The sequence below is a fragment of the Ambystoma mexicanum genome, chromosome 1q (genome assembly GCF_040938575.1).
Source record: "Ambystoma mexicanum isolate Mex_15411 chromosome 1q, UKY_AmexF1_1, whole genome shotgun sequence".
Taxonomy (NCBI): domain Eukaryota; kingdom Metazoa; phylum Chordata; class Amphibia; order Caudata; family Ambystomatidae; genus Ambystoma; species Ambystoma mexicanum.
Window position 1 is genome coordinate 319,590,935 of NC_090922.1, and position 17,555 is coordinate 319,608,489.

Sequence of the window (17,555 nt, forward strand, 5' to 3'; positions counted from 1 at the left end):
CTACATGTCTCGGGAGGATAGCTCAGGGGCAACATGCTCGGCTTGGAAGCAACACGACACGGAGCAACACAGGTTCGATCCCCAGGTCCGCGCTTAGAAACCTCTGGGTATTAAGCGTGTTATAAATAACCTATCATATAAATATCATATATCACACAAAGTACAGTTCATTAACGGGCAGTCTGGAGTGACTAATGGGCTATGTTTCGTCAGATCCACTGCTACCCTATGTATCTGTACACTCACCTGCTGCACCTTATGCTTGGATGGTCTGGGGCTCTGATGTATCACTGGCACCTCTTCATTCTCAATAGGTTCTGTGGGTGCCATCTCAAGGAGAGGTGTGGTGGGATGCAAGTAGACTCCTCAAAATCAGTGTTGAGTGCCATGATGATGGCTTCAGTTAGTTTCGTACTAAGGCAGCTTATCAAAGAGTTTAATTGTTCACTTCTACTTGGGGCCGGTGCCTGTTGTGGGTTATTCAGAAAGAATTCAGTGATATTCTGCGATGACTGCTTTCCTGCCAGCATGATTAAATGGGTTCCTAGGCCTTTTGACAAGGTCCTCAAACTGTAATTGGGTGTATTGCCCAGCAATGGGTGAGGGTCTCAAAACGTACCGCGTGATTGTTCCATCTGTCGGACTACTTCTGGATCATCCATGTTAAGTTCAAAAGTAATACTCCTCGTCAAAGCCGATTCTGTTCTTCCGTTTGACGGTGACGTGCACATCGCTAGTGCAACGCTTCAGCAACCTGATCCAGCTTTAACAGCGGCTCGAAGAGCTGAACCCGCCCTACAGTCACTGCTCTGCAACTAGGTCGCTGTAGTCCTTCTTAGAAGTTAAATCAGGTAAATGGTGCAGAAATCTCACAATGTCTGCCAAAATACAATGTAGCAATATAGCAACGCAATGCTTCAGCGTCCGGATCTGGTTTTAACAGCGGCTCCAAGGACTGAACCCGCCCTGTAGTCACCGCTCTGCAACTAAGTCACTGTAGTCCTTCTTAGAAGCCAAAACCAGGTAAATCATGCAATGTAGCAATATAGCAATGATTCCTAATTGAGCACCCAATGCTTCACGTGTGTGCTTTCCTTCTGAGCCCTAAGTCGCTCATCATATCAAGACTGGACCGAAGCTTGCACTTAAAGAGCGTTAAGAAGCCTGGTTCATGCTGTTCAGCCTGCTTAAGAGACTAAGGTTGTGGACCTGTAGACTGTTTGATTAATTCCTGTCTGAATTTTCCCTCCTGCATTTTAGTAACCAGTGTACAGCCTACATATTGCTAGTCTGCATTATATTTATGCTACTGTAACGCTTACCTGGACTCCTCGGGAGCGTAATGCCTTCTCAGCCTGTGGACCTGGTACCTTGGCACTTTTAGGATTCACTTTCTGTTTAAACAAACAATGACAGCAGTATAAATGCTAGAACATCTATTAACTGAGATAGTGCTGCATGAGATGTATACTCCTGTAATCCCTCCCTTCTCACCTGTGTTTATTTGTTGTGGAGCTCTCCATCCTGCTTTTCTATCGAGGTGCATTGAGATGAAGGAATAATAGTTACTTGGATAGCTGATATACTCTATAGCATCTTGCCTTGAAATGTCTATACTTTAAGAATAAGTCTTTGGGCAAGTACGCCGATGAAAATTCTGTAATCTTTAAGGGGCTTGAAGTTATTCCTACGTTGGAGAGATCTCTCTTTCTAATAATTTGCTCTTTTTCTCTTTTTTTCAGGTTCTTGGAATTTGGGAAAAGAATTATGGCTGCGGAGGGCTGTAGAGTTACTCAGGATGAGAAAACGTTATTTTTTTTAAAACACGTACGTTCGGCAAGAAGGAGTAACTGCAGCCTTCAAGGAAGAGCGCAGAAACAACTGAGATAAAACTTGAATAACCTCTACACTGGCTCCCAGTGACTGCGAGGATCAAGTTCAAAACCCTCTGCATTGTCCACAAGGTCTTCTGGGGCCTTGGACCAACATACCTTAAACTCTCTCTTCCTAAATATCTTCCTTCTCGAGCTCTTCGCTCATCCGCCTCCAACTCCCTCAGGGTTAGCCACTTTTCCAATCAACAAGTTGGTGGCAGATCTCTCTACACTGCAGGGGCCTCCATCAGGAACAGCCTTCCTGCCTCCCTGAAACTTGAGGAGAACCATCTCTGGTTCCGGAAGCACCTCAAAACCTTCCTCTTCGCCTCAGCTTTCTCTCCCCCTCTGCCCTGCTAAAGTTACTGAAACTGCACTGAATCTGCAACTGGGCCACTCACCATTCTAGGTCCTTGGCCCAGCCACTCTCCCCTGCACTGCCTCCCTGGCACCCCCTGCACTACGGGACTGTGTCTGTATCCCTACAGCACCCCTTTCCTAGCACTTGTCTGCACTTACCTCGCACTTGCCACTAGCTGGCCCTTGTTTTCCTGTATGCTATTAACCCTGTACTGCACTTTCCCCTCTCCCTTTCCCCCTTGCACTTTTCCTTTCCCACCTACTCTTGCACTTGCGCGATCTGAATGACACCTGGCCTAGTAGGATCGTTGTCTGTCTCCGCTTGTTCCCCCCTGCCTCGTCGCGCCTTGAAACACTTGTGTATAGGCGCGTTACAAATGCCATATCATAACCTTTAGGTACGTAAATGTTTATCAAACGTCTTTTCTTTTTAACTGTTAAGTTTGTTCGTAAATTAAATACCTTTTGTATTTTCTGCAGATTTTCAGAAAGCTGAGGAAAAGTACCTTTGGAAGATGCTGCGGCTGCGAGTGAAACTTCTGACTGAAGATAACCGCTTGGGAGATAACTTTCGTCTGGTAAGTCTTTTCTATTAACTATAGTATTCTGTAGTTTTCTGTGAAGCGAATGTCTCTACTTTCTCCTTTTACAGGTTCTGTGAGGAGAAACGTTGGTAGCGTTACCCGCCGTCAGCGGAGCAGAGGCAAAGCGCGTGTTCCAGCAGAGGTGGAGCTTAAATCGCTCCCTCTGAAATATCAATAGAACGTGCTGCAATCTGTAAATGGATCTTGCGGCGGCCAGGTTTAGTGTAGAAAGTTACTGTAAAACATCTATGAAAGCATGTGCTGTGAATGGTGTAAATGCCATATGTGCTAGGCTAACACCCACCTTTCCAGCTGCTGACTGATAATGTTCCCTGCCAAGCCTGAATACCTGAATGAGGACTATGCTCACTGACTGGGATCATGACAGCTACCTTACAGGGTGAAGAAATGTTTTTATCAACTATACGTGTTTAAGTTGCAAGGTTGTTTGGGGTACTTTGGTGTTGACTCACATCTGTGAGAAACCTGAAGGTGTCTCTCCCGCCAATACCCATGGATCTGTCATCCAGGTGGCCAGGACACAGCCATCACTATTGGATCCAGTTCCCGGGGTGGACCAGTGCGGGAGGATCACCTGGATTGGGTGGGGGGGGGGGGTCTTCGGGGAGTGGAAGTGGGACAGGGAAGGGGGAGACGCAGTATCCCCTTCCTTATGACACCTTTTCCCCATCCTGCCCAGTAGGATACTTAGAAATTCTACCCTCCCCACTTTTCCAACACGAACACTTTCTTACACCGTGAACGGCAATGGACTAATACCCGAGCCGTTTACCTGACATGTCCCAACACAAGGGTCAGGCAATTACCAACAACTACACACCTGACTACCCTTTCCCTTCCCCATAGGGATAAAAGGCGGAGCACAAGAGCACACTCCGAGCAAGGCCAAACACATGAGGAAGCAGCCATTCCAGGGCGCCAGTTCAAATGGAGGAGAAAGGCGGCAAGACCTGAAAGGACGTCAAGGAGGAAGTTGCCCTTGCCCTTTTCAACCCAGACCCGCAAAGCCTCCAAACATAAGACGGGGAATAGCAGCTGGCAAATTGTGTAATGGATGTCTGGAGAAGAAGGAATACTCCATTTACTCCTACGTGCATCATACAATCTAGAATCTACCTGTATACTTGATTATCAGATCCTTTTTCAAAATGATTTAAGCGGTTGAAAGGGGCAAAACTGCTCTCTCAGACCATGCACAATTACATTAGATATCAGTAAATAAATTACGCAAAAAAGGCACTGAAGATCCTATACATAGGAAGGAGCTAAAGAACATTACATTGAATTAGATACTCCAGCTAAAAAAAAAGAATGGCTCATTCTGAAAATTAGTTGTGCAATCTGGTGGCCTAAAGCATCGGGCTCCCATTCAATACCAAAAAAAATGTTGTTTGCTGCAAAATATCAACTGAATACTACCAACAAAAAGAAGAGAAGCTGCATTCCTGAAAGCAAAGCAGCTTGTTGTCCTTCACAGGTACAGGGGCAGTTAATTAAGTAGCCAGATGGGACTTTGGTGGGGACATAAATGAAAATGATGAAGAAAGAAGAAGAAATTCAAAAAATTCCACTCTTCTCTATAATCAAGATAACTACTCATCGACAGCCCAGAAAAAGTACTGCAATGAGATACCATTACAAACACGCATGCAGCCCCTAAGTAGAATAATGAGCTTGCAATTTTAGACACAAAGATAGACTAAAGGGCAATAAAAGCTCATGCCCTGATTTTACAGCTGCATTTCACAAAACATTTACTAATCGTATTGGTTCTGCATCCTGCAGCACAGTTCAACCACTTCAGGGATATGTGGCAAATTACGAAATCTATGGTGGAGTCTCGGATTACCATCATACAGAAACATGGAAAGGAGCTCCAGCTATGTTCTTCATATAGGCAATTTCACTAATTAATATTGATGCCCAACTCCATCTGCTTATTTTGGCAAGACTCAATGAAGACCAACTCCCTGCACAGGTGGACTCCGGCCAGGCAAACAACATTCAGAGAATAGTAAATTGGACAATTCCAGGAAACTCCTGCCTTTATTCACAAAGTACACAGATCTAAGGTCGAAACAGTCCTTCTTACACTTGATGCTAAGAAGGTATCCGACTGTAGAACTAGCCCAAACAAAATAGTACCCAGAGAGTTGGCTTCAGGCCATATATAATTGGAATGATCCAGGCCAGGAATTCGACCCCGAGGGCAAGAGTAGGTATTAATGGAGGACGAGGATTCCTTTCCATTGGGAAGCGGGGCAACACAAGGATGCCCACCATCCCTTTCATGCTTCCAGTGGAGCCATTTGCAGTACACATTTGAAACAATGAAACAGTCAGGGAGATGGAATGGTGTGGAGAGTTTCATAAGATCTTTTTATCTGCTGATGTCACCATGTTGATGTTCATAGATCCGGACACTTTCTTCATGCTATTATGGAGGAGATTAATAGACTGTAGGAAGTCTATAGGCTTAAAGTGCATGCAACGTGGGGGGCTCACAAACAGAGCTATGGATTAAACATATTCCAAGTCAGCTCCTGCAAATTCCGTTTTTTTGGGGGCAACATCGACTACTTTAGATATATTGATCCCAAGACACTCTGAAGGTGGCTACTTGAGCCCAGATGGGTGGCCAAAGGTGAAAAAAAAACAAATCTGAAGAAGAGCTGCAATCACAGGATGATCTGCGACTCCCGTTCGGGAATACGCCCAAGCTGCATTATGCCAGTATTATAATGGCTTTGCATTTGTTAAATTCTATATGGGCCAGTAGTGAGGGCATTAAACAACAGGTGTTGAGGTTTAAAGGATACATCCATTTGGGAAAGTTCCGGCATGTACAGAAAACGTTGGTGCAGACTAGATCTATGAGTTACACTTGAGAAAGCACCCAAAGCAGATCTTCAGTAATGTATGGAGTATCGTACAAAGAAAGATTGGGGAAACGTGCATGTGAACCACGGAATCCTAACTGACATGCACATGTCCCCAATCCTCTTTTGGAGAAAAAGCTAAATCCATATTGCAAACTACATCTGAACCAAATGGTGCTGTGGAGTCGAAACTATTCCATCCAAAATTTTGTTCACCGATATCCTAGGAGATATTCATGGGACAATGGACTAAGGATTCATTTGAAGAAAGAGGCTGGAAGTGTGATGTTAAAGCTAGTGCACCAGTTTCCTAGGTTTGTTATTTTACTGACCTACCAGGAATTAAGGAGCTATTGGCTGACACCAATGATGCAGGAGGATGGAGGTGGGAATGGTTTGGGTAACCCTTTTGATCCATTATTGCCTTCATGATGTTCTGGCGTATCAAAGAACTAAAGACTGTATATGTGGGTATTAGGGAACAGTGGCTATAACAAGGGAGCATATTTAAACAAGCATACTCATTGTATCGCTATATTCTATTAGTATTGCTAAAACATTATATTGGGTTGCATGCTTTGCAACATTTTTAATCACCATCAGGTAGGCCCTACCAACAATGAATGAGATTTATTTTAGGTTAGTAATGGCTCTTATGGAACAATAAATAATTCAACTGATATTTACTGATCTTGAGCCCAGTGTTTAAAAATGTTAAAGTACTTATATTTTAAGCAGCAAATAGAGGCTTCAACATATATGGCATGAATGGCAAATCAATGCCGCGTATGAGGATTGTACAGGTCAGGCATCCTATGTAATTGGAGTAAAGAGTTGATCCAACAAAGTGAAGCATTGAAACAGTCTCTTAAATTATTACTATTACAGTGCCTCTTTTTCATCTTTTCGATTTCGTCAGATTGTGTTGGACAGACAGGTTTCGGTTACTAACAGGAAAACCTGGGTATTTTTACCTATCCAGCAATCCTGTGATGGCATTTTGTGACACATCTTGCATAGATAGGTTACAACCCAACAACTGACAACATTGTGTTGTTGAGCCAGCAGTGGAGACCAGAATCGCTAAGCTAGAAGATTTATTGAAAGGTCTGACATGAGAATTTAAACCTGCAGAAAGTAGAGTCACCTGAGAGGGTGGGGATAGCTTGAATTGGGCACAGAGATCTGTTCCAAAGTCACGCTAGCCTTCCCTATCCTACAAGCCGTTGCACGTACCCACTTTGCACATCTACAATGTTTTATTTTAACTCGTGATATGACAGTATCAACACTTTAGTAATGTGACAAGAAAGGCCATGCTAGCAAGTTGCAGCACGTAGTTGGATCTGGCAGCCCTGTTATTTGTCCATCTACAGTCTTGAAGAAATTGAGTTAGGACTGGCAGGCCTCCTGGCATGACTGAAAGGAGATGGGTGCAGTTGCGATGTCTTCTGGATCCATTGCTCTATCTTTATTTTCCCATTCTGCATGAATACGATAGTATTCAGACCAAGTATACCCATCTTTCCCCACCATGCTGTGTTTCAGCAGTTATTGCGAACATTTTCTCATAGTCTGCTTGGAGACCTTCACCACAGAACACATGATATATGGTAGTGTCTCTCTCTTTCTCACAGTGATCAATTAGTCCTCTTGTGGGATCCTTCAATTCAGATGCAACATCAGTTCGCTTTCTCACAGTGTTCAATAGACACTTATGTGCTTGGGAACCTTCAACGCAAAGTTTCAGGGTGAAGTGTGTTTCTCTCCGGTTTGGTCAATAATTTATATTTTTCAAATTCTGGTTTTATAAAATTTTTAACCAAGCAGAGTAGTTGGGTTACATTTACAAATCGAGGCATTTGCAATCTTGTTTACATTTCCAATTCTCACAATGTTTCCCTCCGCCATTCAGCATTAAACATATAACTTAACTTTCCAACTGGTTTGTTTTTACCCCCAACCCCCCCCCAGCAGAGTTTCAACAGAAAGTTATACATTTCACAGGTGCACTTGGTTTTTGCTTGGGACAGATATTCCGCATTATCATCAATTTTCATTCAGTTTAGGAAACGATAAAGTCAATAGATTCGGGGGCTTGGGCCGCCCAGGGGCATATCTCCCATAAGAAAGTATTAGGAGCAAACTTAGAAATGTCTACTAGTGTTCCTGTGACTCAGTGTCCGGAGAGGATTCAGTCAAGTGTTCCCCTACAAAATTGCTCCACATCATCTCATTCTGGGCTGCTTTTCCAAGGATGGCGGCAGTAATTCGCTCCATTGGGTATATGTTGGTCGCCACTGCCACCCACTCTCTCAGGCTGGGGAGAATGCCTGCTTTCCACTTAATTACCAAGCATGCCCTTGCGGCTAGCAGTAGCATGGCTGCTATACCTTTTAGTCTAGTCATCTCCCCCTCAGACAGTTAGAGGCCAGACAGTACCAGGAGCGGGGTGGCTTCTCTGGAGATCCCATACACCTTTTTGATTCAACTAAGGACTTCTTCCCAGTATGTCCGGGCAAGGGGACACCCTCACCATATATGCCAATAGTCCGCCCTCTCCCCGCACTGGCGCCAACAGAGTGGGCTCCTTGTCTGACATATTTTAGATAGTCTATGAGGGTAATATTGCCACCTGTGGAGGAGCTGAATGGCGTGGAGTTTGTATTGCGCTGCTATGGATACTTGGGACGCACCCCTACAGATACTATTCCAATCCTCTGGGTCTGGCTCTATGCCCAGGTCCCTTTCCCATCTAGGTTCCAGACTGTCAGTCGAGCACCTACCCACCTCCAGTAGTGCTCTATACATGCCGGATATCGTGCCTCTGGTTCCAGACATTGTATCCAAATGTTTTTCAAAGGGGGTAAGGTCTCTCTGAATTTTATCAGCCCATTCTTTCCTCATGAAAGTGCCCTTTAGTTGCAAGAAGAGGAAGCCCGATAGTGGGTGGATCCCTAGTGCTTTGTCAAGCTCAGTAATCGTAATGTATAACCCGTTTCTCCACAATTGTCCGACCCTCTCCAAACCCGCCTCGTACCACGATTGGAATCTAGGATGGTCATGAAATTCTTCCTGTATACACGGGGACCATATGTGGCTCAAATGGGGGGGGGCATGTAGTGACCCTTTTCATGCCTGTGTCTTCTCTCCAGATATCCCATATTGTGCCCAGTATCGGGTGGGTCCGGAGTCTGCGTGTGAGTTTGTGTCTAGGGACCCACAGCCATTACGCCAATGTAACCGGTGTCAGGTTGTGGTTGTCTAAATGTACGGTCAATGATTTTTGGTATGCTCTCAGGAACCTTCATTCCAGATTCCAGAATGCTGTGCGTTTGGCCAATGACACTTGAACATTGCTTGGGAAACATTACTACATGTTCTAGGATGCAACAATTTCTATTTCTTCTTCCCAATGTTCACTTGTTGTCAAACACTTGGGAACCTTCACTCCAGGTTGAGGTTGCAAGAAGCTCCACTTATCCCCTCACAATATTCAATGTTTTCTGGGGTGCACATATGAGTCTTCATTCTAGGTTTGGGAGGCCATGAAATCTGACTTTCCTCCTTATAGTGCCTAAAAGAGTTCAGATTGCTCTACTGAAACTTCTCCCCAGTTTAAAGATGAAGTCTAATCTATTTTTCCCCACTCACAAAGTTCAATCGTGTTTTTGGGCACTTGGGACCCCCCCACTTAAGTTCCAGGACGCCAGACACTTTCTTTCGCGCTCACAATGCTAAATTTGCAGTTGGTGGGCGCTTGCAACCGACATTCCAGGATCCAGGAAGAAGTGCAGTTTCCGCGTGTATTTGTTAAAGCTACAAGCTCCAGAACCATTACTCGTGGTTCCAGGATGCAACAGTGGTTGCCCACGCTGGTCCAATTTGGCTCTGCGGCCTAGGCCCTCACACGCTCTCTGGGTTCTGGTTAGATTCTGTGGCTGGAACACTCATTCTCTTCCCTCATTGGAATTTCTCCTTCCTCCTCCTTAAGTAGACTCTTTACACCTTCCTGTACCTCTTCTGGCAGGTTGCCCACCTATAGCGTACTTTCTTTCCAACTTTATGCCAATGAGTGGTCATGCTTGCACTCGCTCCTTAGGTAAACTCCTTGCATCTCTTTGGTCTCACAATTTTTTCCTTGCAGCCATTCCATTGGTCCTCATTATAAGACACTTAGCTGAAAACCATCCAGGACTTTCCAGCATTTACACTGCTGAGCACCATTCGCATCTCTCAATAGGTTCTGGAGTCCTTTGCTGATCTCGCTCAGGTTTTGGCTTATTAGTGTCTGCCTACTACTCCAGTAGATCCTCTTTTCCTCCTGCATAAAATGCAAGTCACGCCTTCTCTTCAACTCTGGCAGAAATCTCTCACCTTTCTTCCCATGCTGCTAAGAAGTGAACCTCTTAAGTTCTAGGAAGAGCTCTATTATCTATGATCTACCATCAACCTTCATTGTTCCAGCATAGCAGCCAATCTGCTCACTTGAAGGTGAATGTGGCCAACACACTGCAAAATATTGTACTTAAGGTGCAGTGACTGTAATTACTCACAATGCGTTTCTATAGAAATATCACCAAAGCAGCAATAAGCAGAGAGCAGTCTCCTTGCTGCCTACATTTGCATATCTCGAATACATTTTACAAGCATTCTGACAAAGGGTCAAATTAATATTTTTTGTTGTGAAATTTTATGATGGTATTTGTTTATTTAAGTGGTGGCACTATGCTTACTTATGGACTTAATTTTCTTTCATTATACACTTTGTATTGTTTTTGTATAGCACACACAATGCCTATAGGCTGCTGCTTCAGAGTGCTGAGGGGTGGAGGAGTTAGGTGGGAGCAAAAGTAGACTATGCAGGGAGTGTCTTGAGGAAAAAGGATCTCTAGTAATACAGGATGGGGCGATGACCAGTCTAGACAACTGACAAAATATCATTTGGCAGCCCTCTTCATATAGTATGAAGTCCACATTATGGTGGAGGGATATGGGAAAGAAATTAAAATGGGATGACCATAGTGTATGTAGATAAGTCATTTACAACAGATGCATTTTGGTAAAGATTAACAAGAGGCTGTATGTTGGTTATTTAACCTTGTACATCCTGTTGGTTGCTTTTCAAGATAGTCCAGAGAATGACATTTCAGCGTTTTGGTTACAAAGCAAAGGGCTTTGTTCTATTCCCTGCCTAATAGGCAACCATTGAAGCAAAATCAGTGTGGATGTATCTTAACTGGTCATCTCCAGGATGCAAATTAGAGAAACTGCATAATGCCAGGTTCCTTTAGAGCTTGCCCGCTGTTTTGGCTGGTAGACCATCAAAAAACATTTGCAATAAATGAATGGGAAATTAATGCACGCACATGCGATGATCTAGAGGGGGGTGTAAGTGTGCAGAAGTAAGACTCAAACAATGGTGGCATGGTGTCTGAAAAGCCTACCTCTGTCCCGGACACTAAAAGACTAAATCAACTGTGCAAGGATGATCTCTTACCAAAGTAAAGTGTTCATTGAAGTTCCAATCAACAGAAAGGTTCCCAGTCTCTTGGGTAATCAAAACTGATGAAATTAACAAATGTTCACAAAGGTAAAACTCCAAGGGTAGGGTTGTGCTCCTTTGCCGTAAGTGTCTTTCCTGTTCCCCTTGCGGGCTTCCGAGCCCTGTATTTTAAATAAACAAATGTCACTGGGTAATTCACAAGAATATGTCTCTCAAAATAACAGTTCTTTATCCCACCGTCTTGGCACACTTCCCTACCAAGCATAGGATTCCTTTTAATTAACTCTTTCAGTTGCATGGTTCTTGACCGACTTATTCGCAAACTCACTTGGGTACAGGTCCCAGACTCGCAATATTCTAAATGGCTTGGTTTACCTCTCCTGCCAAGCAAATCTCCTCTCATGGACTGCCCTCCTTTTCTCTTACAAGGTTCCAGACTCACAAATCATTATCGTTTCTACTTGGTTCACTCTCCTGCCCAGCACATGATTCTGGTTTCTCTCTTGGTTGTAGTGTTTGGGGAACTGGCATGGTCTGCCGACGGCTTGCTCTACCCGGCTGCACGTCCTAGCTCTTAGGTGCTTCGCTCGGCCTGGGGTGCCCAGAGGTTCGATACAGCAGCAACCAGAGTTTTCTTCTTCGTTGTCTTCAGCTTTTTCTTCTCTGGTGCCTTAGTGTTGGCAAGGATATTAGATTGGCTAACATGACAATAGAACGCATTGGTTCCATCTAAACAGGGGGAAGGAGGATTTGGCATTGGAGAAGGGGGGTTGGATGTATTGGTGCTGGGGTATACCATGTTCTCCGAGGATAGTCGTCCCTAATCCCGTAGGGGGCTGCCTTCCCCCATATGATCCTCCCTCGGTGCAATACCCCCAGGGGGACTATTGTACTGTGGACACACCGCCCTGGCCCCATGGGAAAGGTCTCCCCCTAGGGCAGAAGGGGCAACACCCTCAGATTTGTCACGGTGGATAAAAACAAAGAAAAGATCTTGCAAAGGAGCTCAGTCTGACAGAACAGCTTTTGAGATCCATTATGTAGACCCATAAATGTATGGTAACACTGGTGAGAGTTACCTATAAGAAGGCAATTTGCCTGACCAATTTTCTTACATACAACGCAGGCTTTTAATGGGTAAGGAAAATAGCTTTGTGATGTTGATGGCTATTCAAAAGTACAATAAAATACCTTCTTATGTATTGGTATTTGGGAGGCATATAATATTAAAACGGTGGAATGAAGTAACTAGAGACATAAAATAATGCAACAAAGCATTTGAGGAGTCTAAGGAAACAAAGAAAACACAGATTCAGACTCTTTAGCAGAGGCAAAGGGCGTCATTGAAAGTATGGTGTAAACAGTAAAAACAAGTAGCATTGAAACACCTCATATTTTTAAAATACCACGTCATTTTGAGTTAGGATTGCATGGGATACATAGAATGTGCTGCATGGCGGTAAGTAAGCCATATTTACCAAGGAAGTACCTTTTATGCATCCCATCTCATAATGAGGAGGCATTTCAAAGCTCACATTTTTATCATCACTACCATGCTACAAATTAAGCCTGAACAAAAGTGGTTTGAGGGGGCTCCTAAAGAGGCTTCCCTACATATGCAAGGTAGCACTGGAGGAGAAGGAAAACTGCTGTTTGCTAGCTTTTCCTAGAACTTGCTTTTTTTGCATATCTGGCACTCAACACACCTCTGTTGGGAGAGAAGAGCTTGCTGGGTAAATCTATACTCAAGGCAACGGACTACCAACTGAGATGAACATGTGTTGAGACTTTAAACATTCCAGAAAATACATCTGCATGTAACCCTTGACAGTAGTGGTGCAAATAGTTGTTGGTTATTATGGAAACAGTCCTTGTGTGGGGGGATAATGTCTGAATGATTGAAAAAGCTGGTGTTTGGTGTATGTAAAATCAGTGGAAAGTTGAAAAAAATAAATTGACCAACAAGCTCAGGTCCGAAGGTTGTGAATACCCACTTGCAGATTGAGCCGTGCTGCCTGGCAGGTTGGCACATTAGTTCAGGCATAACTCAGGCCATCCACATTTTGGGGGGGGTTTGAGTCCTCCAAGCCTTTGGAACTTTTCCAGAGGTCTGCCCGGAAAGGTTTGAGTAAAACGCTAGGGCCCTTGAAGGGTGGGCAGGTTAAGGCCATGCTGACTGCGCTCTGTAAAATATGCCCCACTGACTGCTTTCCACACGGCATTGGGCAGGTAGGTTTTCTTTTCTATTTTCAGCACCTTTGCGCTGGAAAAAGGTGTTAACAGGTGTATGTCCTTTTTGGGGTGCTGGGGAGGCAGTGTAGGCACTGGGTAGCAGTGTGGGCATGACATGTGCTATTTCTAAATATATTTTCTAAGGTGGTAGGGAGGGAGGTCTACCATGGTTGACGAAAAAGTGTTGACCAAATGTACAACGACCAAAATGATGATTATGTAACCATGTAGAACTTGGAGTGCTAGTTGACATCCCCAAAATTGACCCCCCGGAATTGTACCTGTGAAATCTCATGGGTCACTTTTGGGGGGAGTTTGTACACTGCCACGCCTGTTTATGTTTCCATTTCATACACCTCAGAGCTTTGCAGATCTTTACATTACACTTCATCTAACCAAGAAGTAAGGGAACATCTCTTTATATGAATCCCTTTTGAAATATTTTAAGATGACAATCAAAACTGACATTCCAGACTCCTTCTGTGCCCATTAAACCTTGCTCAGTGAGATCTGAGCATTGGACAAAGTGTGAAATCCAACTGGAAAGAATGTTCCTGCTACTTCTTGTTGGACTGTGAAAATGCATCTACACTTACGTGTCCTCCCTTGATTAGCCTACCTTTTCAAACCTCGAAGGAGTAGTACAGGAAGGTGCGTGCGCTGAGAGACAGAGTTCATAGTACCGGTCAAAGGATGTTCTGCTCATCTGTATCTCTCTGGGTAATGCCGAACTAAGGCCGTCTGCCTGCTGATTTTGATTTCCACCATCTGGATCCACATCGCAACAACATGACCGACAACACACTGTACATGTATTCATACAATGCCCAACAGAACCTATTATGGTTTTCATACCACCCCCACAAAAAATGGACACATTTCCACACTAAATATTTATACAGGAATTTGCTATTGAATGTGTCTAGTCATAATAGAAGTACATGGATGCCACTGGGCCTGTGTCCAATCTTACTTAGCAACAAGGTGTGTCACAGTAGGCATTGTGTGCTGAGTTTCTAGGGAGGACAAGAACACTCGCTCTAGGAAGGATTTGGGAAATTGTATTGCAACATCACCTCTGGCACACCCTTGTAAAAAAACCAGTGCAGACACATTTTGCAGATCCATTTGATGACTCTTAAATAGAAAGAATAATGATTTGTTTTCTATTTGACATTAGAAATATTGGTCTGAAATGTTTCTGTGTCTAGTTGAAAATAGATCATCCCTCCTGTTCTACATTCAAGAAATGTGCAGTGGTGATCTGACTTGCTTCTCAATAGAAGAAGTTAGAATTACACTCAGATAATGACAAAAACACCAGCCTGTGTCAATAGATTTATGTGAAAATCACAATCCAAGCTATGAGGAATCGTGTGTGTGTATCACACAGTCATTGCAGGCAGTAGGTGTGCTCTGGGGGTCGTAATTGGTTTTAATATACTTGTGGTAAAGTACAACCAATGACAGGGGGGATGCCAGCAAGAGTGAATAACGGTCCCTCTACATTTCTCTTCAAATTTCAACCCTTTAAGCTCTCCATTTAATTCCAAATGTCAATCCACCCATGCCATTCCAAGGGGATCTTTCCCAGTGACTACAAGTGCTAAGAATAAGGGGACATACATTACCACAATAACCTTATATTCATTTAGAAAAAGCTCACTTAATAGTAGATTGTGTATTTCTCCAACTGCTCTAGTAGATGCAATGGCAATCATAACATAACACTGCCAAGATTTGTCAATTGATTTAAAATGTCACCCCATGGAGCAAAGGTAGTGTCCCATGCCAAAAGGTGAATATATGCTGGATAAGGAGGAAATAATTTTCAGCTTTGATACTGGGAATGGCTTGAAGTAACACCTTTATGCCTTAGCCATGTATTCTAACTTGGCAGATGTACACTATTTGCAAGTCACAGGCCTGCCATGAGACCTGTGTTAGAAACGCCCATGTTGCTTTATTTAGATATGCACAGGGATCTTGCTACTCTCACAGACTCTCTGTGTGTCTTGCTGTGGCTCCAGGACTCCACGGCTGCTGATGCAGCACCTCCAGCACAGCAACGCCGACATTGATTTTCTATACAAGATGGTCCATTGACCAGTTTATGTATCCTGCTGGCCAGATACCGAGCCTGACCACCGTGATCTTCTGCAATTTGTGGGTAGGAGGCTCTCTGACCCAATGCCCAGAAGCACCCACCCCCAAATCAGGCATTGGGCACCGCTCACCTCATGTGTCCCCACCACGAACCATCGACAGCGTGCCAAAGTCACCCGGTATAGGAGATTTGGAGCCCTGTTTCCCAGCAGCCTTTTAGCCATGCCCTGAAGAACACAGCCGAAACGTGACCCAGACTGGGGGCCCCTTTCCAACTTCGTTCAAGACAATCCCACCCCAGCCCAGAATAAGTTTACCTTTATTTTCATGTTATAATACATTGATACAACTAGGTTCAATCAATAACCAACCGAGTACGAACATTGGTAGCAGCTTTTTAGTTGTTTTTCAGTCCTTCTTGCCGCATCTGCTACCAGCTCAAAGGGCACCCATTCCTTTTGTTATATACTCTCATAGTAGCTAAACAAAGACCACCCACTAGCCATTCCCATCTCGGATCCAAGTGACAATCTCCGAACATGTACTCAAACCATGCACCTAGCATTCTTCTAAGCGGTCAGTCATTTAGTACGTATCATGATTCTTTCAGAATTCAAGAATGGATAGCACAACCAGACACAGACTTAAAAAATACCCAGTGCAACATCTTGCTTACAGACGACAACCCTGAAATGGAACATCTTTTACCCAGACAGCCATGCGAACCCAGACACACTGGAACCCTTTCACATGCACCTCCAAAACTCACACTGAACCCATGACCCGCAAAAGCAATCGGATATGACCGAACCCACACCGGGCAGTTAGGGGTATCACAGCTTGGAGTCAAGGACACAAACCACTCTACATCCATGTACCAATTTGTACAGGACCTGTAATGGTGATCAAAGCCAACTTCTGCGGTAGCTTCATGACATACACCGCAGAGTGGTTTCCACCTGCAGGTCCAACCCACCGCATGCCAATCTAGACAGACTCATTCTGTCAGGTTCCCATTGAATATCTCAGCTAAGAGGTGGTTAAGGGCATGGGACAAGTGTTGTGGTTCAAGGAAGATGTGAGTTTATAGTCCTATCTCTTGTGGGTTTGTGTTGGCTATAGCCAGTTCTATTCCTTAACTATACGGTCAGCTAACAGGAATTGTCCCAATACAAAATGGTGATTCTGCTAAATAGCAATGATTGGTCCAGCGAGTATTGTGAGGTAGTTTTGGAACCCCTGGAAAGGTTCTAAACTGCCTTTCATTCAAGTCAAGCTCCAGGAAGATCCCAGCTAAACAAAGCTACCTAGAAAGTATCTTGAAACTAAGAATAAACTGAAGGAAGAAACAAGCAACAAAGAATAACTCACTGAGGAAAGCTGTGAATAAAAACTCAGACATGTGACAGTAAAAGTTAACGAAAGAAAACGTATGTTTTTGAAATGACACGTGAATGAAATTGAACTGTCAAATGAATCTCTTAAGGAATGAACTATAACTGGAAATATTCAGAAGAGTCTTGTGTCAAAGTCATGCTGCTCTGGAGCGCTTATTGCTCCAGGTGATTGAAGCCTGCGTGTGTGTAATATGTGCGCTCGATGATCAGCTGTTCCATGTAATTAGATGAAGAGAAAAGCAGTGAGAGTGTGAAATTAAGGTGTGTGCGATCATCAGGTCAAGTGGCACAGCGAGTAGAGCGCTCGCTTTGACATCGGTGCAGAATCTGCAAACGCGGGTTCGAATCCCGGCGGGGCCAAACTCAGCCTTTCATCCTTCCGAGGTCGATAAATGAGCACCACACACCGTGGGTAATAATAAGCAGCGCTCAGATACCTGAGGGTTCGTAGCGCTATATAAGTGCCAAATTATTATTATCAGTTGATTCGTGTAAACAGATAAGGAGGAAAAGACATTGCGCGTGTAATCATTTGAGCGCGAACGTCGGCCGGCATGTTTGGAAAGCAAGGCATCTGTTTACAAGCGCTCAGTGCC

General features: G+C 44.0%; 1 protein-coding gene across 3 annotated transcripts in view; it reads right to left on the minus strand.

Annotated features, from left to right (window-relative positions):
- CEP89 (centrosomal protein 89) overlaps positions 1-17,555 on the minus strand; it is a 1,655,177-nt gene that overhangs the window by 1,325,210 nt on the left and 312,412 nt on the right. The window contains exon 1 of one of the 3 annotated variants that reach the window (XM_069639107.1): positions 14,076-14,194. The exons of the other annotated variants lie outside the window; for them this stretch is intronic. Within the exon in view, the coding sequence (XP_069495208.1) occupies positions 14,076-14,162 (87 nt within the window). The 5' untranslated portion in view covers positions 14,163-14,194. Of the gene's footprint in view, positions 1-14,075; positions 14,195-17,555 lie in introns of those variants that run through there. 3 annotated transcript variants of the gene reach the window in all.